General features: G+C 41.7%; 1 protein-coding gene across 4 annotated transcripts in view; it reads left to right on the top strand.

Moving 5' to 3' along the window:
• Positions 1–25974, top strand: part of SH3KBP1 (SH3 domain containing kinase binding protein 1) — a 237284-nt gene that overhangs the window by 50407 nt on the left and 160903 nt on the right. For all 4 annotated transcript variants that reach the window (XM_060234045.1, XM_060234047.1, XM_060234044.1 and 1 more), the window contains exon 3: positions 4046–4169. In XM_060234045.1, coding sequence (XP_060090028.1) covers positions 4046–4169 — 124 coding nt within the window. The remainder of the gene's footprint in view (positions 1–4045; positions 4170–25974) is intronic.

Below are 25974 nucleotides of genomic sequence, written 5' to 3'. Positions count from 1 at the left end.
TCTTTCTCTTTTTCAGTTGCTCGTCTGGAATTTAAGGAACACTTTAGCTGATTTTTAAAATGAAGGTTAAATCAGTCTTAAGATGACAGTTTGCATTAAAAATTACTCTCATGGCTGTTCTTTGTATGTGATCTTATGACATATTGAGGTTATCATATGGAGTCATATGAATAATGTAACTTGTGTACCTAGCAGTTAGCTTTTCCAGTGAAGTAGTCTGTATAGTAGAGTTCCCACAGTAGAAGTCAGAAGACATTAAAAATAGTTAATAAAAGAAATCTAATAATTTCTTAGTTAATAGTTAATAAAGGATTTTTTTAAAAAATCTGTAGGACAGCAGTATTTAGCAGTAATAAGACAAACTTAATATAGACTTGTACCTGGGGGTCCTTGTAAAACTGGCTGGGGAAAAGGAATGTTGGTTTTTTCCATTAATAATGGAGACCTCTAAGGAGACTCTGCTCTGTGGTGCAGAGTGTTAAAGCTGCAGTACTGCAGTCCTAAGCTCTGTTCGCGACTTGAGTTTGATCCCTGGCGTAAGCTGGGTTTTCAGGTAGCCGGCTCGAGGTTGACTCAGCCTTCCATCCTTCCGAGGTCAGTAAAATGAGTGCCCAGCTCGCTGGGGGGAAAGTCTAGATGACTGGGGAAGGCAATGGCAAACCACCCTGTAAAAAGTCTGCCGCGAAAATGTTATGAAAGCAATGTCACCCCAGAGTCGGAAACGACTGGTGCTTGCACAGGGGACCTTTCCTTTTTCCTGAGGGGTAACTCTGACAGCTGAGGGGAACTACGTGAGAATGGTTCCAGACATGTAAAGACTTGTAAACAAATTCTGGAAAAGCCATTTTTCAGAGGATTCCCTCCCCCCAATTTTTCTGCTGAAAAAACACCCTAAAGTATTTTCTATTTTGGAAGGAGGGAAATGCTTCTTAAGACAAGATTTTTCTTTCCCAAATTGTATAGCATGAAGAAGTCTGAGGACTGTTCAATTTTTTACAGAGGAAATGTTGGAAAATTTGGGGAAACCCTGTTAAAACTCTTCCAAACTTTTTTCCTCTTTGGAATGGCAAGGTTTTGCTCAAAATTTGCAGTACATAAATATTTATATACAAAATCTGTAGTATTAGATAATGACAAGGGAACACAGTCTTGGGGAGGGATACCATCCATCCTTTTATCTCACTTTTCATGCCCTCACAACCCACTGGCCGCTTTTGTCCTTTTTTAACCCCATCCTCATTCTCTTTTCTTTCCACAGCCCTCTCACTTCCTCTTCTTTCTGGGTTCACACAATTATGCCACTACCTCACCCGCCCACCCACTTGCTTGTTCACTGGCTAGCCTGCCTGCAACACCAGTGCTGCTGCCTCTGCCTGCCTGTCCCATCAGCTCTATCAGCCAGCAGCACAAACTTTCAAGTGCTTTGACTGATTATGACTGTTTGTAGGATTTCTAAGGAACACTCAAAATGGTTACTGAGCTGTTGTGACACAGCATAATGAGATCTGGGTTTCCTCCCAGTATGTACAACATGTATTATAAAACAACAAACAAGCTAAAAACCAACATAACTGTTCCAATTTTAAAAGTCTTTAAAGAGCCCAGATAACACCTTATGGATGTTTATCTACATTTCTGGACTACCAGGGTGTCATCCAGGGGGAAGAGAATTTGCAAAGCATTTGGGGGGCGGGGGGTAGAAAATGGAAGGTGCCAGCTGGAAGGCCAACCATCACTGTCCTCAGCCAAAAGCCTGGCAGAACATCTCTGCCTTTACAGGCCCTGCAGAATTGCATAAGATCTCACAGGGCCCTGATGTTATCTGGCAGAGAGTTCCACCAGATTGGGGCCAGGGCTGAGAAAGCCACCCTGCACTAATAGAATAGGTGCCTGACAATGTTCCCTCTTAAGCCAGAAAGTCTTGTGAGCAAAAATTCTGCTTTGTGAACTACTGGCATTAAAGTTGTGAGCTACTGCATAAATTAGTCTGCCTTCCTGAATTAGGTCATCCTTCCTGAGCTAAGGCAAAAATGTGTGAGCTGGAGGCTAAAAATCTGTGAGCTAGCTCACACTAACACAGCTTAGAGGGAACACTGGTGCCTGAGATGGTTTTGAATGTAATTCCTCAAGAGTAAGATCTCTCAGCCCTGAGTTCTAGCAGAGTCGTTGCCATCCAAGGAGCAGGCTGATTGAGGCTCCCATATAACTCCTACCCAGGACCTGGTAACCTTGTGGAAGCAACAAGTCTATTCTCTGGCTTGCATTCATGCTCCTTCCTGATTCCAGATCCTGACCTGCTTGAATTCCTTGGCATCCTGACACTTTGGCTTTTGGACAATGACTTCTGATTCCAGTTTGTGATTTTGCTTTGTTGACTTGGCTCCTGCTTGACTTCCTTGACTTTGAACGTGGACTGACTTTGGACTCCCACCTGCCTGAGCCCTGAGAATGTGACACTATGCCCCTACTTGTAGGAATATTGGTAGGATTTAAATCAAGGCATTTGCAGGAGGGGCAGGGTATAAATAAGTGGAAATAAATAAATAAAATCACTGACAAAAAACCTGACTTCAATAAAATGTTTTCGTGTATCATTTTCCTGTATATGGTGATTGTTTGCAATAACAGCAGAACTAATTTTAAGTTGGATGGTTTTCATACAGTGTTATGGTACACTGTAAGTTTTTAATTTTTTCCCTTAATGTTACTTTTGTTTTAAAAATTATATATAGCAATTGCTTATTTTTAGGTAACTTAAAGCTTACAACCCTAAATAAAGTTTTGTTCATATTACTGGCAGTATAGCGTAACCTAGTTCAGGCCAGTTATGTCATTGGTATATAATTTTATTTTCAGCTTTGATTCTTTATTCAGTCGCAGATTGAAGTGTATTTTTGGGAATACATGATTAACTTTTTGCTTTGGAATTTTAACTAGTTAAATCCTGGAGCCTAATTTTAAGATCTATATTTGGTTACACTTATTTTGTAGATCACCTGAATCACCATAACTTTTTTCAGATCAGGCAACTGGGAACTGGTTCTTCTTGTGCTTTACACAGTGTTTCTTCTCAAGGGTTACTTTCATTTCTGTTCCGCCCACCCCCAGCCACAGTAAAGGTTTTGTGCTGGATAGTGGATTTTTCTAAACAAAAAAGTTGAGTGCAATGGATGCAAAAAAATCTTTACAATAAGTTATCTAATAGCTCTCAGTAAATGGCTCTCAGTAAATCGCTACCGTAGACATTGTTTCATGTTTTATGGCAAATGACATAGTCTTTTTAGAAAAATATGTCAGCAAAATCAATTCCAGTACTTCTCATACAGCACCACTACATAAGGTTTATGCCTCTTTTCTCACAGGTTTTTGTATGCTTGCTGTACATTCATGTTTTGCAAGCTGCACTCAGCTATGGAAAGACAGGGCAATAATTTTTAAATAAGTAATTGAGATTGGTTTCTGACTAGGATGGTATGTTTCCATGATACAAATGTTAAGTGAAGTCTGAGATTTCCATTCTAAGAGATAACCTTGCAAATATTCACATGATTTATTTCTTGTATTCCAAGCCCATCTGGATCCTTTTTGAGTCCAGCAATTTATATCAACTTGAACGAACAAAATAATTATCTGTGATAAAAAGAGCCAATGAAGGATTAGTAGAGTTCCATTTTCTTTTTCTACTCTTTCTCCCACTTGCTCAATTTAGCAAAAAACTTCGCAGAATTTAGCATTCTTCAATATCTTCTTTCTATGCTTTCTTTTGACAAGGATGTTCTCAGGTGTAAGTGTAAGGAATTTTTTGCTGCCTGAAATCAGTGCAGTAAATAATTTAGAGCTATTTTCATGTAGAAGTGCTATATAATAATGGTGGGTTTAGTTGGCTGTATGATTGACTTGGTATTGGTTGCAGAGTAATTTTTCCTTTTATCTACTTATTGAGACTAAAGGTCATAGCAATCAACGCAAGTACTGGGATATGTAATGCATGAACATATTTTCTAAATAACTCATCCTTCTCTCTTTGTTTCTGTTTCTCGTACAGGAAATAAAAAAAGATGTGAAAAAAGAAAGTCTTGCCAGCAAAGCATCAGAAAAGTCCATAAATGAAGTTTCCAATGGAAGCCCTTTACTGTTGTCTGAGACAATTATTAGAACCTCCAAAAAAGGTAATGTCATTTAAATGCAAATTCCAGTGACACACTTTAAAAAGAAATTTGAAATGTTTGCAGTGTTTTCATTTATAGAACTAGACAAAAATACATATCTTTTGTCATTAGTGGGAAAGCCCTTTAATGGAGATAAATACAGGTGCAGAAGAGTTGTGTCAAGCATCTATTATTCTATTTATTTAGAATGTTTCTGTGCTGCTTTTCCACACAGTAGGGTCCCCAGGGCAGTGAACATAAAAACATTAAAAACATTAAAGCAGCATTTTAAATAAGGTGTGTGTGTGTGTGTTATTGAACAATTCAATATAAACATAAACATATAAACAACACAGCCAGAGAGGAGAGCCAGTAAGTGTTGTTGGGTGTGCACCAAACAAAAGAGTCTGCACCACTGGCAGAAAACAATAGAAAGGGACAAAAGAATTTCCCAGGGGATGGAGTTCCAAAGTTTTTTGAAGTGTCTTAGAATGCCTTTTCTCAGGTTGCCACTGGTCTCTCCTTAGATGGTGAGGGCACCTGAAGCAGGGTCTCCTAAGATGACCAGTTGTTCATATGTGAGAAGACTTCAAGTAAGCTCGCCCGAAGCTGTATAAAGCTTTAAAGGTCAATACCAGCATCCTGAATTGGGTGCAAAAGCAAATTGGAAGCCAATGTTGATGAAACAACATTGGAGCTATATGATCCCTGTGACCCACTCCAGTAAACATTCTGACTACATGATTATGTATCAACTGTGGCTTCTAAGTCTTCTAGAGAAGTCCCACATACATACACACTTTAAAAAGAAATTTGAAATGTTTGCAGTGTTTTCATTTATAGAACTAGACAAAAATACATATCTTTCGTCATTAGTGGGAAAGCCCTTTAATGGGGATAAATACAGGTGCAGAAGAGTTGTGTCAAGCATCTATTATTTTATTGATTTAGAATGTTTGTATGTTTATTTATTGCAGTTTGTATGTTTATTTATTGCAGCAATCTAATCTAGATGTTGCCAGAGCATGCACCATGGTGACAAGTTCTTTGTAACCCAGGAAAGGTTGCAGCTGTCTCATCAGGAGGCCTAGGTCTAGCAGTACATTCAGTCTGCAAATTTGCTCCTTCAGAGGGAGTGGAACCCTACTCAGAACAGGAGTTATCCCAGTTTCTGAGTCAAACCCTTCCCTGGCAGTAGTACTTCCATTTTGTTGATTCTAAGGCTGATTCCGCATTTGGCGTTTGCCTCCCTTTCGCTCCGAGGTTGTTCCATGCGGGTGTGATTTCCCGATTCCGCACTAGAGGATTTCTCCCGGATTCAATTCCCAATCTGTTCCGTGTGTTCTGATTCTGCATTACTGCTGCTCCCGGAGTTTCCCCCACAATACGTTTCCCTTTTTTTTTTAACACGCATGCGGGTTCGTGTTACAACGCGATCATCTTTGTTTGCATTACAACGTAATGCCAGAGGCATAATACTGGCAAAGTCATGTGTTTTCCTTTCACGCTGCCATTGGCAGGTTATCTACGCCTTGGGAAATCTGAGTTGGCAATCCACCATTTTTATCCACACACGCTGAATGTTAAGCACACAGTTCTCCATTAAAAGCTATAACAAATTACAAACAGATGCATGAAGGTGTGGGGGGTGAAGATTTATGCAGAGGGGTTAAGGAAGAAAGTTTCCCCAACCTATCAAAAATATAAACCTATAAACATAATTAAATTCGTGTTCCTGTTTGAGGTCATGGGGGGGTATCGATAAAGGTGGCAGTCACGCATCTTTAAAGTAGTTCGTGTAACATCGCTATTTAGTTGCATTGTAATGATATTATTTGAAAAAAATATATAATAGGAGTGATTTTTATCGGAAGGGGGGAAGAAAGTAATCACAATGCAATGACACATTATCAAAAATCACGTAGAATACCATAAAGAATGGGGGCGGGTGGAAGCAAGGGATGTATTCAGTAAAGGTAAATCGCGTTACATTGTTATATATTTTTTGCGTTGTAACACGAAATGTGATTTGTTTAAAAAAATTACTGTTTCAGGAAAATATTGGATAATTTTCAAAGGGAGTAAAATTAAGGAAGTATGACGAAATAACTGGGCAGAATCTTGAGAGTGGAGTTATGTGGGTGTGTTCTACTGATGCGAGAAGTTTGACAGCGCATTGGTGTGAGTTCCGCACATAAATTTTGAGCCCCGAAGCCGCATCAAAAATAAACTTCTCGCATTTTGCCGATTTCCTAAATGCGGGACAATACTGCTTCGGAGGCGGGTCAGACTGCCGCCCCAGGTCAAGATATGCGGAAATAAACATCTGCCCCGGGGGAAACACGGAGCCAGAGCAAAGGCTAATGCGGAATCAGCCTAAGTTTCAGGTCTCAAAACTGCCTCCAGGCACCTGTTCATACTTTCCACAAATTCCTGTGGGATCCTGGAAGTGTGAGACAGAGCTGAATGTCATCCATATATTGGTGGCAACAGCCCAAATCTCTGGATTGCTTTTTCTAGTGTCTTTATGTTGAAAAGCATGGAAGGCAAGATAGAATTTTGGGGGACTCCAGAGGCCAAGGCACTGAACTTATATCCCACCCTTCCTACAAAGCCAGGCTCAGGACGGGTTCCATCAGAGAATTAAAAAATTAAAAACAATTAATAACAAAATTAACATTACAGTATAAAACAGCTAAAACACAGACTTAAAAAACCCTGTCTCAACAGTTATGATGCAGAGGTCCATCAGATCCCTAGAATGGTAGGAGAGGGAGGAGGACTAATAGAAGGTGACATTTGCTACCTCAACTGAAGACCTGGTGAAAAAGCTCCGTTCTGCAGGTCCTGTGGAACTGCAGCAGGTCCTATAGGGCCCTGATTTTCATGGGAAGCTCATTCTACCAGGCAGGGGCCTTGGCCTAAAAAACCCTGACCCTAGTTGAGGCAAGTCAGACATCCCTGGGGCCAGGGACTACCAGGAGATTTTGAGTTGCTGATCTTAAAGACCTACAGGGCTCATATGGGAAAAGAATATTGTACCAAAGAACTGGTATGTAGGTCTGTTTTTCCAAACAACTGGCAACTTTGAACATTATTAAACACTATTAAATATTTCTGTACATCCCTGTAAGGGAATGTTTGTATAGACATTCTTGAAACTGTTGCTTTTCATTATTATACAGCAACTTTTTTACTGTTTCAATTTGGTGGGATTCAAAGGAACCAAATTATTTAAAAGGGTCTTATACCATGGTAAACCTTGCTTTGAGGTGAATGAGCATTGCAGAAAAACATGTGATACTTTCCTTTGTGGCATGTGTAATTGAATCAGGGTACTAACTGTTTGTATATTGCCTCATTTTTTAACATGAACTCACTGTAAGTAGAAGAGTCCTGTGTCTGAGAAGCTTATGTCTGAACCTCTCAGATGGTGTTGCTGTTCACATGGGAAGCTGGTTATAGTTTCTGGACAATGGTTAAAAGAACTTTTCCATGCCACTGCATCCCTATATGTTTTTTTTTTGTTTGTTTCATGTAGCTATAAGGCAAAAATTGCCTAGTTGTATTGCACATATCCAGCTTCCCACAATTTTTTGTGCAGACTGTAGTAAGTTGAAGTGCTGTCTTCTTCCGTATGTCCCTTTGCATCAACTATGGCCATCAGGCAGCCGTCTGTGGCTGTCCCACAACTTAGGGTAGCCCATCTAGCATCAGTTAGAGCTCAGAACTTATATCTTCAGGACATCCCTGAAGGTGTCAGGTGCCCTTTCCTTGGAGATCTTCAGGAGGCGCTGCAAGGCCTGCTTGTTTGCCAGGGGTTTTGAAGGAGTCCAAACTGACAGGCATCTATTGAGGGGGGCGGGGTAGTGATGTGGGGGTTTGTTATTTTAGTTTCGATTTTAGACTGAAAACACTTTTAACTATTATTGTAGGATACCATAGATCACAAAAAAAGACATATAAGTAGGTTCTAGATCAAAATCAAGCCTGAACTGTCCCTAGAAGTTAAAATGACTAAACTGGGGCTATCGTATTTGGTCACATTACGAGAATTACAAGAGTCACTGAAAAAGACAATAATGCTAGGGAAAGTTGAAGACAGCAGAAGAGTAGGAAGATTAACAGGAGATAGATGGACTCAATAAAGCAAGCCATGGCTTTCAATTTGCAAGACCTGAGCAAGACTGTTAACGATAAGATAAAAGAGAAAGCCTGGAATATAGTGAATTGTAATTAATTAAGGCACCACCAAACTGCCGCATCTATAAACAAAAAGGACGGTTTGTTGAACATCTGATATCTAATGTGTGAAACAGAGAGGGAGATCAATGTATATTTGCTCTGGAAACTGTGTTCTCTGGTACTTTGTAGTGAGTCTCCTGGTATAGTTTTTAATACAAGTTTTGTTGTAATTTATCCTTATTGTGTCATTAAGGTATGTATGTATACCTTTTATAAACTATAAAAACATGATCCAGATAAGCCAATTATATCTTGTTTACTTCAAGGAAAGCACACTGATGGGATTCTGATGGGTCTGAGGTGTTCTGTGTTTTACCTCACTGGTTATTCTCTCCAGAAAACATGAAACAGAGAATTTAATTTCAAGGCCAAATGCTGCTTGTTGCATTGTGAAGATTTACCAGATTCTTTTTCTTATCTTAGAGCCAAGTTTTTGGTAACTATGAAACTGTACCTTGTGTTATTTAATAATGAATTCTCTGCCTGAGTGAGAGTCTTTTGGAAATTGGGAGCGGGGAAATTCAGAAGAAACCAGTGTTAGGTTATTGAGCCACCAAGAGTAAAATCCTTTTAATCCAGATGGCCACTGAACCTTGGCCATCTTCAGTAGCAAAGCAAGTTCTATAGGTAATTTGTCCTTTGGCACGGTTCTCATTTCATTTCAGAATCTTAATTAAGCATTTGGTACAGATACCAAACAATCTAAAATACTACATAGCCAGTTGACACAAATATGCACATCAAAAAGCACACTAATAAATGGTCATAAACTTAAATAAAATAGTAATAAAATTATTCATGGTCATTCACAAGTGACCCACTTATAGCCGCTAGGGAGTAACCTAGCAACTTAATGGGTAGTATAAGGATTCCAGTCAGATAATAGTCAGATAAAAGGTTACCCAGGTAAAATGTTACCCAGCCACTCATCTGGGTAACTCTGATATTTATGTAGGAGGGAGCTAATTATGGAATTCCTCAGCTCAGTATAAAAGCTACAGTATCACAAGACATGAGATAAAAATTCAAGAACTGTGGCCCTACACAGGCACTATCTCTCCTGAGGAATTCTCAAAGGTCTGACATAAAGGATTCCTGAAGGCAGAATGTTGAAGCTGGTATGTATAAAAGATCTCACAGAGGTCTAAAAGGAGCAGAACAGAGCAGAGCAGCTCTCGTAGCTGAAACAGCTGGAGAAGTTGCTGAGAATTTGAGTTTTGAAAGACTTCATTCTGAGGTTTGTGGGACTGCTTAAAATTCTGAGTTGTGATAGCTGGGGAACTGCTCTTTGTTTGGTTGAGTGGGCTAAAGGTGAAAGAGATTGAGAGTGATTGCTGCTGATTGCTTAGGAGTGCCTCTGCTCCACCCTCTTTGCATTTTAAGCTGTGCCCTGCCAAAGGCGCGAGCCAAAGGGCAAGAGCTAAAGGGCTCTTGGCCTGTGGCTCTTCAACTAGGGGCTCTCTAAGGACCAGGAACCCAGATCCCTGATTTCCTTGGTCTCCCAATAAGGTAAGTTGACCCTCTAGAAGGGGAGCCACTTAAACAAACAGCATTTAAAGACGACTGTATATTTTAATATATATATATATAATGAAGATAAAATGCCAGCAGGGGGATGGGGGCTTTCCAGTGTTTTGCACTGAGTGTCACATGTACGACTATCTGCTCAAAGGACAGAAGTCTTGGGTGTGTGCTCGATGCAAGGAGCTCCTGGTCCTCAGGGAACGAGTTTGTACCCTTGAGGCCGAGGTGACTGCCCTGGGGAAGCAGAGACGGTCAGTTAGGCACTTGGGGAAGACTCTTGGGGGCGTATTAGATGAGCCCCACTCTGAAAGTAGCAGCCCCCTTGCTGCCAGAAAGCGTGAGAGGGAACAGTGCACTGTGCTGAGGATAAGAGGAATGCGCCCTCAGAAGGGACCACTTCTTCGGTTGGTGAACGGGAATCCTTCCGCGCCAAGGAACGATCCCTGGGCAGGGGGAGAGGGGGGGTTTTGGTAGTTGGTGATTCGATCCTTAGGCAAGTAGACAGCTGGGTGGCGAAACCGCATACTGACAGTATGGTGACTTGCCTGCCTGGTGCGAAGGTAGCGGACATTACGCGTGTAGTAGATAGGCTAATAGACAGTGCTGGGGAGGAGCCTGTGGTCGTGGTGCATGTTGGCACCAACGATGAGGGGAAATGCAGTCATGAGTTCCTGGAGGAAAAATTTAGGCTGCTAGGCGGGAGACTTAAGGCCAGGACCTCCAAGGTAGCCTTCTCGAAAGTCCTACCTGTTCCATGTGCAGGGCAGGAGAGACAGGCACAAATTAGAAGTCTCAATGTGTGGATGAGACGATGGTGTAAGGAGGAAGGGTTTAAGTTTGTTAGGCACTGGGATGCTTTCTGGAACAAGCGGGAGCTGTACAAAAGAGACGGTCTCCACTTGTCCCCGGATGGAACCAGGCTGCTGGCGCTTAAAATAAAAAAGGTGGCAGAGCAGTTTTTAAACTAAATCTTGGGGGAAAGCCGACAGGAGATGAAATGTCTCTGGTTCGGGAGGACTCGTCTCAAAGAGATGAAGGGTTGGCTGCTATTTTTCTACTGGGTAACGGATCAGAGTTGTCCACTGTGATGGTGACAAGCAGTATGGACTGTCTGCCAGAGTCTCAAGGCCGCAGGAGGAAGGGGGCAGGCCTAGCTTGCCTTGGAAATTATAGATGTTTGTATGCAAATGGTAGAAGTGTTCAAAGTAAAATTGGTGAATTGGAATGCTTAGTGTTGGGAGAAAACATAGACATTGTGGGAATTTCAGAAACTTGGTGGAATGAGGAGAATCAGTGGGACACAGTGATTCCTGGATATAAGTTATATCAGAAGGATAGGGAGGAAAGGTTTGGAGGTGGGGTGGCTCTGTATGTCAGAGAGGATATACAATCCAGTAAGACTGAGGTCAGAGAATTAGATTCCCTTTTAGAAATGCTTTGGGTTGAAATAGAGGGCCCAAAAGGAAATTTAACTATGGGAGTTTGTTATCGCCCACCAAATCAAAAGAAAGAGGACGATTATAATATGATGGAAGGCTTAAAGATAGCAGCTAAACGTAAAAACTGTGTTGTAATAGGTGATTTTAACTACCCACAAATTGATTGGGTCAATATGTGTTCTGGTTGAGAGAAAGAGATTGAGTTTCTTGATGTTCTCAATGACTGTGCTATGGAGCAGATGGTCTCAGAACCTACCAGGGGTGGGGCGATCCTGGATTTGGTCCTAAGTAATGCCGAAGACTTGGTGAGAGATGTAAAAGTGATTGCGCCGCTTGGGAGCAGTGACCATAATGTTATTGATGTCACCGTTTGTATAAATACGGAGTTGCCCAAAAAGACCGCCACAACCACGTTTAACTTTAAAAGGGGTAAATTCTCTGAGATGAGGAGGCATGTGAGGAGGAAACTGAAAGGAAATGTAAATACGGTCAAGACCCTTGGGGAAGCTTGGAGACTATTTAAAACCATAATCTAGAAGCTCAGATAAAATACATACCACAAGTTAGGAAAGGCACAAACAGGCATAAGAAAAGGCCTGCATGGTTAACAAACAAAGTAATGGAAGCTGTAAAAGGTAAGAAGAACTCCTTTAAGTGGTGGAAAACCAGTCCAAGTGAGATTAGTAAAAAGGAACACAGGCTGTGGCAAATCAAATGCAAGACTGTGATCAGGCAGGCAAAAAGGGACTATGAGGAGCATACTGCAAAAAACATAAAGACCAACAATAAAAATTTCTTCAAATATATTAGAAGTAGGAAACCAGCCAGGGAGGCAGTGGGGCCCTTGGATGACCATGGGGTAAAAGGATTACTGAAGGAGGATAGAGAAATGGCTGAGAAGCTGAATGCATTTTTTGCCTCCGTCTTCACTGTGGAAGATGAGAACTTTTTGCCCGCCGCAGAACCACTAATTTTGGAAGGGGTGTTGAAAGACCTGAGTCAGATTGAGGTGACAAAAGAGGAGGTCCTACAACTGATTGACGAATTAAAAACTAATAAGTCACTGGGTCCGGATGGCATACATCCAAGAGTTCTGAAAGAACTCAAAGTTGAACTTTTGGATCTTCTGACAAAAATCTGTAATCTTTTATTGCAATCTGCCTCCGTTCCTGAGGACTGAAAGGTAGCAAATGTCACCCCCATCTTTAAAAAGGGTTCCATAGGAGATCCGGGAAATTACATGCCAGTCAGTCTGACTTCAATACCAGGAAAGTTGTTAGAAAGCATTATCAAGGACAGAATGAGTAGGCACATTGATGAACACGGGTTATTGAGGAAGACTCAGCATGGGTTCTGTAAGGGAAGATCTTGCCTCACTAACCTGTTACATTTCTTTGAGGGGGTGAACAAAAATGTGGACAAAGGAGACCCGATAGAAGTTGTTTACCTTGACTTCCAGAAAGCTTTTGATAAAGTTCCTCATCAAAGGCTCCTTAGAAAGCTTGAGAGTCATGGAGTAAAAGGACAGGTCCTCTTGTGGATCAAAAACTGGCTGAGTAATAGGAAGCAGAGAGTGAGTATAAATGGGCAGTCTTCGCAGTGGAGGATGGTAAGCATTGGGGTGCCGCAGGGCTCAATACTGGGTCCCATGCTCTTTAACTTGTTCATAAATGATTTACATTGGGAGTGAGCAGTGAAGTGGCCAAGTTTGCGGATGACACTAAATTGTTCAGGGTAGTGAGAACCAGAGAGGATTGTGAGGAATTCCAAAGGGACCTGTTGAGGCTGGGTGAGTGGGCGTCAACGCGGCAGATGCAGTTCGGTGTGGCCAAGTGCAAAGTAATGCACTTTGGGGCCAAGAATCCCAGCTACAAATACAAATTGATGGGATGTGAACTGGCAGAGACTGACCAAGAGAAAGATCTTGGGGTCGTGGTAGATAACTCACTGAAAATGTCAAGACAGTGTGCGTTTGCAATAAAAAAGACCAACCCCATGCTGGGAATTATTAGGAAGGGAATTGAAAACAAATCAGCCGGTATCATAATGCTCCTGTATAAATCAATGGTGCGGTCTCATTTGGAGTACTGTGTGCAGTTCTGGTTGCTGCACCTCAAAAAGGATATTATAGCATTGGAGAAAGTCCAGAAGAGGGCAACTAGAATGATTAAAGGGCTGGAACGCTTTCCCTATGAAGAAGGGTTGAAATGCTTGGGACTCTTTAGCTTGGAGAAATGTCGACTGCAGGGTGACATGATAGAGGTTTACAAGATAATGCATGGGATGGAGAAAGCAGAGAAAGAGGTACTTTTCTCCCTTTCTCACAATACAAGAACTCGTGGGCATTCGATGAAATTGCTGAGCAGACAGGTTAAAACGGGTAAAAGGAAGTACTTCTTCACCCAAAGGATGATTAACATGTGGAATTCACTGCCACAGGAGGTGGTGGCGGCCACCAGCATAGCCACCTTCAAGAGGGGTTTATTGGCCACTGTGTGACACAGAGTGTTGGACTGGATGGGCCATTGGCCTGATCCAACATGGCTTCTCTTATGTTCTTATCTGCGAATATGAGAAGACAATAATAAATAGGAAGCCGGAGTCCCATAAACTTGGAGTCCCATAAACTGGCACTACACCATTTGCAATACGGAAATAGGCTTGCCAATCCCCAGGTCCCAGTGGGAGTTCTTCCGCTTTCCCAGGCTCCTTCCTGCCCACAGTCAGCTGGCCGGCAGGGGGAAGCCCCAACCCCAGAGAACCATGTGACTTTCCCCCTCCGGAGGCTCCAGTCTCTGATTGAAAGGCCTCTTCTTGGGATGGGGTGTCTGTGTTACTTGGAAGAAGTTGGCTGCAATGCATGAGTAGAGAGGCCAATCCCTCGCTTCAGAGTCACCAGAAACGAGGTGGTGTGGGGGAGGGGAAACGTCTGCTGAGCACTTCATTATTTCCTAGGTGGAGATCGATTCTCATAGGGTATAATGGGGAATTGATCTGGAGGTTTCGGGGGCTCTGGGGGAGCTGTTTTTTGAGGTAGAGGCACCAAATTTTCAGTATAGTATTTAGTGCCTCTCCCCAAAGTACCCCCCAAGTTTCAAAATTATTAGACCAGGAGGTCCATTTCTATGAGCCCCAAAAGAAGGTGCCCCTATCCTTCATTATTTCCTATGGAAGGGAGACATTTAAAAAGGTGTGCTGTCCCTTTAAATTTGATGGCCAGAACTCCCCTGGAGTTCAGTTATGCTTGTCACACCCTTGTTCCTGGCTCTGCCCCCAAAGTCCCCAGATATTTCTTGAATTGGACTTGGCAACCCTATACGGAAATGCAAAACCTGTCTCTCAGTATCTAGCAGTCTCTGGTCTAACAATCTGAAAGCCTGCTTTTTCCCTAACATAAGAAGTGAATCAAGTGGAATGTCAATTGAATTACCACGAACACTTACTTAATTAAGAGTCTGATAACATAGTATGCGCATAGCTAGGATAACTGGCTAAAAAATGAAGGCACAGCCAAATTTTTTAAGCCTGTCTCCAGGCTCTAGTTTTCAAAAGGGCCAACCCTGTTTCCAGACACATGGCTGCATATCCAATACAGTATGAGGCAGCAGGATACAATGCAGGAAAGTATCTTCGACCTTTTCTACAGACTGATTAAATGCACTGACCCGAATGGGAACAGCATATGGTAGCTGGGTTTTCAATTTAGCCTAAAATCCATGGAGACATCTTGACCACCATGAATGTAGAGAAAGCATACCACAGCAAGCATACTGTAGCTGGCCAATTTAAGTGCATGTTTTCATTGGTTGACCAGCTATTATTATGTTGAAAGTTTACTGAACTGCTTTACATGTTTCATGGTGTTACCCTTTACTCTCCAACAGAAACATTTCTAGGCTTTAGAAAAAAATTAATAGTATGTTAGTGTCTGCATTTGTGGCCTATTGTGATGCTAAGCTCTTGAAGCTCAGTTGTTTTAATGATAAAATCACAGCAGCAGTGGCATAAAGAAATAGTGGAATATGATAGAAACCAAGTTTTGGAAGTGGCCATCACCCAGCCTTAGAATTTACTCCATTAATATTATATATATAGAGTACATTATATCAGTTATATAAGGCAGCAGTGGCCAAACTTGCTTAACATAAGATTCACACACAATGAATGCCAGATGTTTGAGCCTCAAGACGTGAACAAATATTACAAGTTTTTATTGGGAAATATGCAAATATGCAATTTATTAACATTAACTCGAGACTGCCAAAAATAAAAACAAAAAGCGTAAAAACATATTACTAATGATATTTATTTGTATAAGTAAATATTTGGTCAAAACATGGACATAAATATGTAAACCAATTAAATTAGAGATACTTACTGGCTATTTACTGTTAGTAGAAATCTTGAGAGTCACCATTTCGGCTGTGAATAATTGAAAATCCGGCTGATGAATTAGGGCTGTATGAATGAGCTCCATCAGGTGTTGATTTGTAAGGATTGCACAGTGCTTCAACTTTACAAATTCATAACAGAATACAGCGATTCACAGGAATATGTTGTACTGAAAATTGAGATGAGTCACGTACTGGTTTTCTTCCATTCAGGATTTTTTATTTCTGGAACTTCTCTCCAGAACTCAATTGTAGACTGGCATTTATGGATCCTCTACAGAATTTCAGTAGTTTCATTTCCACAGCATACTTTCATTTTTTTTTTTACAATTTGATGATGCCATCTTCCTTCACAAAATTTTCAGATACTTAAAGTGGGGGGGTTTTGCACCTTTGCTCTCCTCCTCTTCCTTGGAGTAATTCTGCCTTCAGCTTTGACAGCTCTGTCTCTCCTTCTCAACCTCCCTTCCTGTCCAAGGGAAGCAGGGACCATCCTGCCTGGCTGGATCAGTTGAGGCCCATTGGGCAGGTGTTCATGTCATTTTGCAGCTGGCCTCACTCTGGCCCACCAGCTCCTGAGGTGACAACTACACCCCTCATCTGATTCCCAGCTGTTTGAGGGCCAGGCTGCAGCCTAATTGTGATGCAAAAAGGTCAGACAACATATTTCCACAAGCCACACGATATGTGTGAAAGAGCTGCATGCAGTTCATATACCATATGTAATCAAGCAAAGATCTATTTATTCCATGAATATTGTACAGTACTATACATCAACAATTTAGGATGACAAGAATTCAACGAGGATTATTTAATCAATGCTCTGTGGACCAGTTAAACACTTATCATGAGAAACTATGAACCCCCGCCCCCTGGACACTTCCAATTCCAACATCATGCTTGTTTATTTTTGGTGAACCAGTGTCAGATAGTTCATGAATACATTAAAGAGATAGGGGGATTTTGTGTAGTTCAGACTTGGGAAAACTGCTGGCTGTAGAGGTATGATCCTGATCCTCTCAAACATATCTTGAAAAACAGTATCATTGCAAACCAAATATTGCAACTGTGATACATGCCCTAGCAACATCTAGCTCAAGACTGCTGCAACACACTCTACTTGCTGATCTTGAAGAGTATGTGGAAACTTCATCTAGTAATGAATGCTGACAGGAGTTGGATGAAGGGACCACATCACTCCAGTCTTGTTCCATTTACATTTGTTTCCAGGCCCAATTCAAGGTGCTGCTACTGACCTTTAAAAGTAAGGCCCAATGTACCCCAAAGAATGCCTATTCCCGTACGAACCTACGTCTTCAAGGACCTTGTGTGCCCCCATAGTCTGAGGCTAGATGGACATCAATCCAAGAAAGGGTCTTTATCAGTTCCAAAACCATGGGATTCCCTCCCCAAGGAGATGTGTACCCCTCAGTCATTATCTTCTGCTAGTGGATGAACACTTATCTGTTTTGTTCAGCATTCACTCGCTTACCTTTCTTCCTGTTTGTGTGTTTTAATTGGTTTTACAAAATATATTTCTAAAATCTAGGACACTTATTACATCTATGTCCTAATCTGTAAAATGTGCTTACACCATCCATGCTGTTTTATTTGCTTGTGTTAATTGTTTTATTGTTGGATTTTTAATAGTTCTATTATGTTGTAATCCACCCTGAGCCCATTATGGGAAAGGGCAGACTATAAATCCGGAAAATAAATAAATAAAAGCTATTTTGATGGCTTTCTTTGTGGATCCTAAGCTGGACCTTAATTTCATAGACCCTGTGTAGTTTGACAGGACATTGGGAAGAAGAGATCACGTTTGCAGAAATTAGGACTCTGAAACCATAATCTTTGCTGGGGAACTGATTTCTCCTGCTTAATCATGTTCTTGACCTCTAATCTTTGGAGACTTTTGTTCACAAGACTTTATAAGGTGAAAGTGTTTAGATCTTCCTAACCTTATTTTTGAGCTATATTTTTAATAATTAACTTATGACCCTCTCTGGTTATTGTTTCAGGGAGAGAAAATGAGAAAATAAAAGGGCCACACCAGTCACTGAAAGATAAAAATAAGGCCAAGGCTGATGGGGCCAAGGCCAGTGGCCTTATTTTCATTGAAAAAGGAGCCCACTCCTATTACTCCTTAGATATGCTCTGTAAAAAGGAACAAACAAAAGCCCCTTACTTCACAAAATGCTGTGTGTCACACCCACTCATGGAGCATTATCCCCAAAATCTTACAAAATATATTTGTATTTGTGTGTGCACGCATGCACGTATGCAGCTGGAAGTCACAGCGACCTCTGGTGACTGAACCCCAATTAGTGCATGGCAGATATTCAGACAGAGGTGGCTGAATAAAGCCCGCCACTTCCTCCAGCTCTGATATTCCAAGGAGTTCTCCCATTGAAGTGCTTGCCAGAGTTGACCCTGCTTAGTTTCCAAGATCTGATGAGATCAGGCTTGCCTGCACTATCCAAGTCAGGGCTAAAATCTTGTTGGTCTCTAAGGTACTACTGGACTCCAATCTGGCTGTACCCCTACATTGTCGACATCAGATGTGGCCAAACTTGCTTAACATAAGAGTCACATAGAATAAATGTCAAATGTTTGAGAGCCTCAAGACATGACATCAGATGTTTGAGAGCTTCAAGAAGGAAGGAAGGAAAATAGATGGGAGAGGTGAAAAGAAAGCAACTTTAACTTTAAACGCATTCTCCAAACCACCGACTGGCTTGGCTTGGAGAACTGATTTAAAGAAAGAAATGCTTTCTCCAAGCTGGCTGACTGGGTGGTGAGGGCTTCGAGAGCCACACAATATGTGTGAAAGAGCCACAAGTGGATCCCAAGCCACAGTTTGGCCATCCCTGGTCTACATTATCTACATTGTTCTTTATCTTGTTATGCTAATTACTACTCTGACTGTGTGTCACACTGTTAAAGAGCCTTTGTCTTGCTTGTTTTTAAAGTTTGAATAAAAAATAAATAAGCTATACAAGAGTGCTGGTCCAAATGCACATTTTTAATTTGCATGCATTTCTCTGAGCCTTAAGAATATATTGTTGCTGTTTTCTGTACTTCTGAATTAAAGCTGAAATTTTCACAGCTTCTGCTGTCAAAGAATGCTGAACTTTCTTCCGGTAACCAATGTAATGAGCATTACAGAGCAATAACAATATTAAAAGTTACAGGAGCCTAAAATTATGTTGACAGCTCCAAAGTTTTACAAGGGAGATATCTGCGAGTCCCTTTAGCCAACAGACTTTGCTCCTGTGGAGCAAATACCCCTGACTCAATCCAGCATATATTGCTTGATTGTTCTTTATACCATAACCTCCGTAAAGATTTATTTGGCAAGCTTTCTTTTTCCCCAGATTTGTCTATTCTGCCACCCTGTTATTATTTATTGAGTGATACTGAGGAGGTGGTTAGTGAGGCTGTGGCAAAATTTCTGGCTGACATACTAATATTTAAAGCTACCCTTAACTAATAAAAACAAAGATTAATATCCTTCTTCCTTCTAATACTTAATCATTATCAAAAATTGCCCAATGTCCTTTTATTTTCCACTCTTTTTCTATATATCTTCTAAACTTTTTCCACTCCATCTTAAAAACTGCTAAATCATAGTCTCTTAACATTCTTGTTAATTTGTCCATTTCACTCCATGTCATAACTTTTACAATCCAATCCCATTTCTCTGGTACTTTTTCTTGCTTCCACAACTGTGCATACAATGTCCTAGCAGCTGAAAGCAAGTACCAAATTATAGTTCTATGTTCTTGTGGAAATTTTTCCATTTGTAATCCCAACAGAAAAGTCTCTGCAACTTTGTTAAATTCATATCCCAAAATCCTCAAAATTTCTTGTTGAATCATCTGCAAATATTTATTTGCTCTTTTACAAATCTTCTTGGATTTGCATCAGTAAGATTTCAAGAATCATTATAAACAACAGTGGGGAAAGCGGACAGCCTTGTCTTGCACTTTTGCTAATTATATCTTCTGTAAGATCTGCATTTATACATAGCCTTGCATGTTGTTCAGTATATATTGCTTTTATCATCCTTATAAAGTTTCTCCCAACTCCATTTGCTTTTATCATCCTTATAAAGTTTCTCCCAACTCCATTTTCTCCATTACTGCAAACATAAAGTCCCAATTTAAATTATCAAATGCTTTCTCCGCATCCGCAAAGAATAATTGAACTTCCTTTTCTGGATGTCTTTCATAATATTCTACAATATTTACAACAGTTCTAATATTGTCTCTTATTTGCCTTTTGGAGAGAAACCCCACTTGATCCTCCTTTATAAAATTTATCAGATATTGTTTAAGCCGTTCTGCCAATATTCTTGTATATATTTTATAATCATTATTTAATAATGAAATTGGTCTATAATTTTTTACATTCATGACGTCTCTATCTTCTTTTGGAATCAATGAAATAACAACTTCCATGTATTTGGTATTTTCCCTTTTATTCTTTTAATGTTCTTCAATTTCTGAAGTTTCAGTATTAATTCCTCTTTGAAGGTTTTAAAAAATTTAGCTGTATATCCATCTGGCCCAGGTGCCTTTTCATTTTTCATTGCATTAATCGCTGCTTCAATTTCTATTTTTTCAATTGGATCATTCAAAACTTTTTTCATATTTTATGTTAAGGGTGCTATTTTAATATTTTGTAAATATGCTTCCATCTTTTCTTTCTTTATTTTAACACCCTTAAATAATTTGGCATAGTACTTAAAGAATTCTCTTTTTATTCCTTCCTGGTCTACCAACTCTCTTCCATCAACCACAATTTTATTAATAATTTTACTTTCTCTCTTTTTCTTCAGTTGCCAGGCCAAATACTTTCCAGGTTTATTTGCTCCCTCGAAAGATTTCTGCTGTAATCTTTTCAAATTCCATTCCAGTTCTTTATTTAACAAATGTCTCATTTGTGTTTGTAATATTGTAATCTCCCTCATAATTTTCTTTTTCCCTGGCCTTTTTCTCAATTCACCTTTTTTCTTTATTTCATTTTGAATATCCCACATCTGTTTTTCTTTTGCTCTCTTGTCTTTATTATTCAGTGTAATTAATATTCCTCTCATTATTGCTTTATAAGCATCCCAAACTGTCTGAAATTCTATATCTTCTTTATCATTTATTTGGAAGAAAGCTTTAGTTTCTGTCCCACCCAGCCCGGGCGAGGACTACGCAAGGTCCTGGCCGAGTGCCCGGCGGTGTTCTCCGACCAGCCGGGCTTGACCACCCTGGTCAAGCACCGAGTAGTAACCCCCGCCGGCCAGGTGGCTTGTGCCCGTTGGAGGCCCGTGCCACAGAAGCGCTGGGACGTCATCGCCCGGGAGGTGGAGGAGATGTTGCGCCTTGACGTCATCGAGCCATCGCAGAGCGAGTGGCGCAGTCCGGTGGTCCTGGTGCCAAAGCCCGATGGCAGCGTGCGCTTCTGTGTGGACTATCGGGAGGTGAACAAACTGGCCAAATTCGATGCCTACCCGATGCCACGGGCGGATATCGTGATCGACCAGCTGGGGGAGGCCCGGTTCCTCTCCGCCTTGGATCTCACCAAGGGCTATTGGCAGGTGCCCATGCACCCGGCTGACAGGGAAAAGACCGCCTTCGCCACCCCACAAGGTCTATTCCAATTCAAGCGCATGCCCTTTGGCTTGAATGGGGCTGCGGCCACGTTTCAGCGGCTGGTGGACAAGGCCCTGGCCCAGTGCGAGGGTTTCGCTCGGGCCTATATCGACGACATCGTGGTGTGTAGCCCCACCTGGGAGGCCCACCTGCTCCACCTCCGCCAGGTGCTCCAAGCCCTGCAAGCCGCTGGGCTCCACGCCAACCCGCGGAAAAGCCGCCTTGGGTTCCAGGAGCTGAAATACTTAGGATTCCTAGTGGGCCAGCTCCGACCCCTGCCAGAGAAGGTCGTCACCCTGGAACAACAGCCCCGCCCGCGCACCAAGAAGCAGTTACGGCGCTTCTTGGGATTCGCGGGCTACTATAGCAAGTTTATCCCCAACTTTGCGGCTGTGGCCACCCCGTGGACGGACAGCCTGCGGAAGACGTGTCCGAACGTCCTCCAGTGGGGGCCAGCCCAGGAGGCAGCATTCGAGACGCTGCGCACTAGCCTCTCCCGTGACCTCGTGCTGCGCAACCCGGACTTCTCCCAGCCCTTTGCGTTGCACACCGACGCTTCAGTACCGGTATCGGGGCGGCCCTGCTCCAGGGGAGCCCCGGGGACGAACGCCCGGTGCTATTCATCAGCCGCAAGCTCATGCCCGCTGAGCGGGAGTACTCCACCGTAGAGAAGGAGGCCCTGGCGGTCAAGTGGGCTGTTGGGGCGTTGAAGTTCTACCTCACCAACAACCCCTTCCGGTTGGTGGTGGACCACGCCCCCCTGCTGTGGATGTCAAGAATGAAGGACTCCAACGACCGGGTCCTTCGTTGGTACATGTCTCTTCTCCCCTTTTCCTTCACAGTGCACCATCAAGCTGGGACGGACCACCGCGTGGCCGACTACCTCTCCCGGATCTTCGAGGAGGAGGCGGAGAAGCAAGGGACACGGGGGGGCGTGTCCCTCCCAGCCCGGGCGAGGACTACACAAGGGGGACCCCCCAGCGCCTGCCAGCCGCTCCCGGCCCCCGCCGCCACCCCGAGAGCCTCCCACGCCTTCCCAAGCCCCCACGGCGCCCCCCCCCTCACCTGGGCTGACGGAGTGCCAACAGCCGCCCGAACGGCGCCTCTCAGCCACCGCGCCCGTCTCCGGGTCCGAGGAGCCCGGCCAGAGGGTGACGTCAAGAAGCAGGAGGGAGAAGCTGAGCCCAGCGCTGGTCGAAGAGGAGGAGAGCCGCCTGACCCGTGGTGGCGCGAGACGCCACACCCCAGCATGTTGCAGAAGTCCGAGACGCCCGAGGCACGCCCAGGCAGCCCAGCCCCGGCGCGCCTCTCCCGGGCGTCTGGGGCTTTGAAGGGGGGGAGGAGCCAGAGAGGGGCAGAACCCAGGAGGGGGGAGGACTCAGACGGGGGGATAAAGGGAGGGAAGGAGGAGGTCGGGGAGGAAGCTGGCAAGTGCACAGTGGGGCTGCCTCCTGAGAGAGAGAAAGGAGTCCGTGCACAGCCAGAGGAGAACGGGGGGCCTGAGGTGAAGTAACCTGGCTCCCACCCCTGTTTCTGAGACCTCCGGGGAATGCCTCAGAGTGCCCGGGAGGGGCGACGGCGGCGCCGGGAGACCGGGGGAGGTACCCAGAGCACGACAGTTTCATTTTCTAGAGATGTCACAATTTCTTTATTCTGTAGTAAATCTTCGTTTAATCTCCATCTTTTCGACTTTTTAAACAATTTTGTAATCCACATTATTGGGTTATGATCAGTTCCTATTTTAGGTAGGATCTCTATTTTCTTTGTTATAAGGTCTAAATCCTTAGTGCCCCACAACATGTCAATTCTAGAAAAAGTATTATGTCTTGCTGAAAAAAAGGTATAGTCCCACACTTCAGGGTTAAATTTTCTCCATATATCTTCCAGGTTTTCTTGCTTAACCAGTTCAAAAAAAGACTTTGGCAATTTCCCATCCTTATTTTTTTCCCAGACCTATCCAGTGTATTCTTAATTGTTCCATTAAAATCCCCATTATCAAAACTTGATCATATGTCACTTCATCAAATTGTTGTATAATGTCTTTAAAAAAAGCATCCTTTGCTCCATTTGGTGCATACAATCCCAATAACAACTTTTTTTTGCATTTAATATTATTTCTACCGCTACAAATCTTCCATCTTTATCTTTAAACACTAATTTCGGATCCAATTCTTGTTTAATATAAGAAATCACTTCCCTTTTCTTCTGTTCAGCCAAAGAATGAAATTCTAGTCCCAATTGCTTATTCCATAAAAATTTGTAATCCTTTTGTTTAATATGTACTTCTTGTAGACAAACTATAATACAATTTTGCTTTTTAATCCAGTGAATTGTTGCCTTTCTTTTTTGTGGTGAATTTAGTCCATTTACATTCCAAGATAATAATTTGTAATCCATCATGGTGCAAATTCTTTGTGTTCTTCAAAAAACCTACGCAATTCCTGTGTATTTTTTTTTAATTTCAATTTTATTGTTAAAAAAATGTTACAAACAAGAACTTAAATAACGCTTATACAAAAGTTATATCAAAGTTTGGTTTTACAAAAAAGAAGCATAGATCAATCAATTACAGAATAATAAAGTTCAACAATTCAGGAGGCAATATTTCTTCTACAGAGGCAATTGAGTTCACATATTCAAGATATGGAAACCATTTTTCAATAAAGTTATTCTTATAGTTCGGTGTTTCCATGATTAAAAGCTGTGTGGACAATTTATCTTGCACAATAAGCTCCCTGACTTTCGCAAACCATTCATCCATAGTAGGAAGATTAGGTTTTTTCCACTTCTGAGCTACTAAAATTTTACCTGCCAGTATCAAGTAAGCAATAAGCTCTTTGCGTTGAGGAGTGAAAAAACTATCTGGCCAGAGATTTAAAAGTACTGATTCTGGTATTAAAGGTACCATACAGCCAACTATTTCAGATATTTTCGCTATCAACCGAGCCCAATACTTTTGAATTTCAGGGCATAGCCACCAACAATGAAGAAAGTTGCCCTCCTTACCGCACCCTTTCCAACATTCCGCGTTATTATTAAGTTTACTTCGGAAAATTTTTAAAGGAGTCAAATACCAACGTGAAAGGAGTTTAAATTGTTGCGTATGAATATTTATAGCTCTGCTCTTTAAAAGGGGTGAGTTCCAAATCTGAACCCAGTCGTCTTCAGTAAATTGTGTATCGCAGTCTCTTTGCCATGCATTTTGCTGTGAGGTAGGTAGCAACCATATTTTATCCATCAAAATTGTATAAATTATTGAAATAATGCCTTTCAAATTTGTTCTTCCTGATTTTAGCACTTTTTCAAAGTTATTCAGTTGTTTAGTTTTATAAATTAGTGGAATTACATGGTAAAAAGCCTGATGGATTTGATAGTATTGGAACCATGAAATAGTAATATGGTGTTTCTCCTCTAGTTGTTCCCTAGTTCCTAATTTACCTGCAATTGCTAGGTCATTTAACCTATATAAGCCCTTTTTTCTCCATTCCCCAAAAGTTAAAGAGGCTTTTCCTGGGACAAACCAGTGTTGCCCCAGAAATGCCATCATTGGAGAGGTTGGAGGGGCCAACTGGCCTCTTACTTTATCCCACAGTTCTAAGGTAAATTTCAAATACGGGTTATGTACCTCCTGCCATCTCCTATCTTTTTTATCATTCCAAAGGACTTCATTTAAAAAGGGATGGGCAAGAGAGGACTGTTCAATTTGGGTCCAAGATATCTGCTGGGTAGGGCTGGCATAAGACATTATATGCCGAAGGTTAGCTGATATATAATATGTATAAAGATCTGGAAGGCCTAAACCACCTCTTTTAGTAGGTCTAGTTAGTAGTTGTGTGGATATCCTTGCTTTTTCCCCATTCCATAGGAATGAGAGAATTAATTTCTGCCATTTTTTAAAAAAGGTCCCAGGGATTGATATTGGAATATTTTGAGATCTAAAAAGGAATTTAGGAAACAGAAAGGATTTAATCAGATCAATTTTTTCCATCAAGGAAAAAGAAAGTTTGGCCCAGTCTATAATAGTGGACTGCATTTCTTCTGTTAAGGGGTTGAAGTTGCAGCTAAATAATTTTTGAAGGTTAGTAGGGATAAGTATTCCCAGATGTCGCCATTTCTCTTTTACCCATTTGAATGGGAAAGATTTAGAAATATTGTCCTTAGTATTATCCCCATTATCAAGATAAATGGGATATAACTCTGACTTATTGTAATTGATTACAAACCCTGAATATGTGCTAAATTTATCCATTTCTTTCATGACGTTAGTCAAAGAAGAGATCGGCTGAGATAGATAAAATACTGCATCGTCTGCAAAATAACTTGCTTTATAAACTGTTTTATTGACTTCTACACCATGAATTTCAGTGTCTGAACGAATAACATAGGAAAGAGGTTCCAAAGATAAAGCAAATAAATAAGGAGAGAGGGGGCAACCCTGCCTGGTTCCTCTATAAAGAGGGAAGTCTTTTGAAAGATAGCCATTCAAGCTAATGCTTGCAGTTGGTTTTGAATATATTGCAGCTATAGACCTTAAAAATTTAGGGCCAAAATCCATCACCTTTAATAGAGTTTGCAAATA

This window comes from Heteronotia binoei, chromosome 3 (assembly GCF_032191835.1).
Source record: "Heteronotia binoei isolate CCM8104 ecotype False Entrance Well chromosome 3, APGP_CSIRO_Hbin_v1, whole genome shotgun sequence".
NCBI lineage: Eukaryota > Metazoa > Chordata > Lepidosauria > Squamata > Gekkonidae > Heteronotia > Heteronotia binoei.
This window is presented reverse-complemented; position numbering and strand designations above follow the sequence as displayed.